This window comes from Oryctolagus cuniculus, chromosome 1 (assembly GCF_964237555.1).
Source record: "Oryctolagus cuniculus chromosome 1, mOryCun1.1, whole genome shotgun sequence".
In the NCBI taxonomy this organism is placed as follows: Eukaryota; Metazoa; Chordata; class Mammalia; order Lagomorpha; family Leporidae; genus Oryctolagus; species Oryctolagus cuniculus.
This window is the reverse complement of record NC_091432.1, coordinates 13,006,337-13,007,904: the sequence shown is the minus strand read 5'-3', so window position 1 is coordinate 13,007,904 and position 1,568 is coordinate 13,006,337. Positions and strand designations below refer to the sequence as shown.

At 44.2% G+C, this 1,568-nt stretch overlaps 1 protein-coding gene across 1 annotated transcript; it reads left to right on the top strand.

Annotated features, from left to right (window-relative positions):
- Positions 1-268: 268 nt before the first annotated feature.
- Positions 269-1,216, top strand: LOC100347878 (olfactory receptor 4D11-like). Its single transcript, XM_002708999.3, has one exon. The coding sequence runs from the start codon at positions 269-271 to the stop codon at positions 1,214-1,216; it is 948 nt and encodes a 315-aa protein (XP_002709045.3).
- Positions 1,217-1,568: the final 352 nt, after the last annotated feature.

Here is a 1,568-nt window from a genome sequence, read left to right as displayed (position 1 = left end):
TCTCTTTTTCAGCAACTTCTACAGGTGTACGTCTACCAAACTCCTGGGCTCCTGATGAGTAAGAAAACAAATGATTTAATCCAAACTACAATTTGTACTAAGAAGAAAACTAAGTCAAGCAGAATCAGTTGATTTTCCCAGGTAATACAACAAGGTGCATGACTGCAAGTTCAATTTCTGTATAAGAGATAAACCTTTGCATGATTTCATTGTCTCGGTAATATTAGTGTTCCCTTCAAGGTGTGCTTGGAGGAAGAAACATCACTCGATGGCTCTGGAAAATTACACCATGGTGAATGAATTTATTTTTTGTGGACTTACCCGGTCTCAAGAGCTGAGCTTACTCTTATTTTTCTTTTTATCCATGATTTATGTAACAACTGTGTTATCAAATGTTGCCATTATGGTCACTGTGACCTGTGAGTCTCGGCTCCACAGCCCCATGTACTTCCTGCTCCGCAATCTCTCTGTCTTGGACATCTGCTTCTCCTCAGTCACTGCTCCAAAAGTTCTGGTGGATCTTCTTTCAAGGAGAAAGACCATCTCCTTCAATGGCTGCATCATGCAGATGTTTTTCTTCCACCTGCTTGGTGGAGCAGATATTTTTTCTCTCTCTGTGATGGCATTTGATCGCTACATGGCCATCTCTAAGCCCCTGCACTATGTGACTATCATGAGTAGGGGACGATGCACTGCCCTCATTGTGGCCTCCTGGGTGGGGGGCTTTGTCCACTCTATCGTGCAGATCGCCCTGCTGCTCCCACTCCCCTTCTGTGGACCCAATGTTGTTGATGGATTCTACTGTGACGTCCCCCAGGTCCTCAAACTTGCCTGCACTGACACCTTTACTCTCGAGCTCCTGATGATTTCCAACAATGGCCTGGTCACTACCCTGTGGTTTGTCCTTCTCCTTGTGTCTTATACAGTTATCCTGATGATGCTGAGGTCACACACTGGGGAGGGTAGGAGGAAAGCCATTTCTACCTGCACAGCCCACATCACCGTAGTGACCCTGCATTTTGTGCCTTGCATCTATGTCTACGCCCGGCCTTTCACTGCCCTCCCCATGGACAGAGCTGTCTCCATCACCTTCACTGTCATCATCCCTGTCCTGAACCCCATGATATACACCCTGAGGAACCAGGAGATGAAGTCGGCCATGAGGAGACTGAAAAAAAGACTCATGCTTTCTGGGAGAAAATATCCTCATAAATGATTGTTTATGAAGATGCAAGTATATAATTGAATTTATTTTCTTCCAATATTAGCTATCAAATATTGGGACTCATCCGTGCACGGACTATCAGCTATAGTAGAATGGCACAGACACAAAGGATCAATGACTTGAAACACAGGAACTGACAAGTTACACCTGCAGGACGTGAAGCAGAAAGAACAGAGCTCTTGAAGAATAATCGTCATGCTGTCAGTTATTCTGCAGGACACAAATGTGAAATATAATAGAAATTCACGGGTAAAAGATAATGCTGTGTATCCAGACATGCAATCAATAACAGGGACATCTATCTCAACATAGTAGGCATCAACAGTAATGAGTCCCAGATCAT

What these genes read in the sequence shown, in the direction of transcription:
- LOC100347878 (XM_002708999.3), top strand. Translation starts at nt 269, where the DNA reads ATGGCTCTGGAAAATTACACCATGGTGAATGAATTTATTTTTTGTGGA.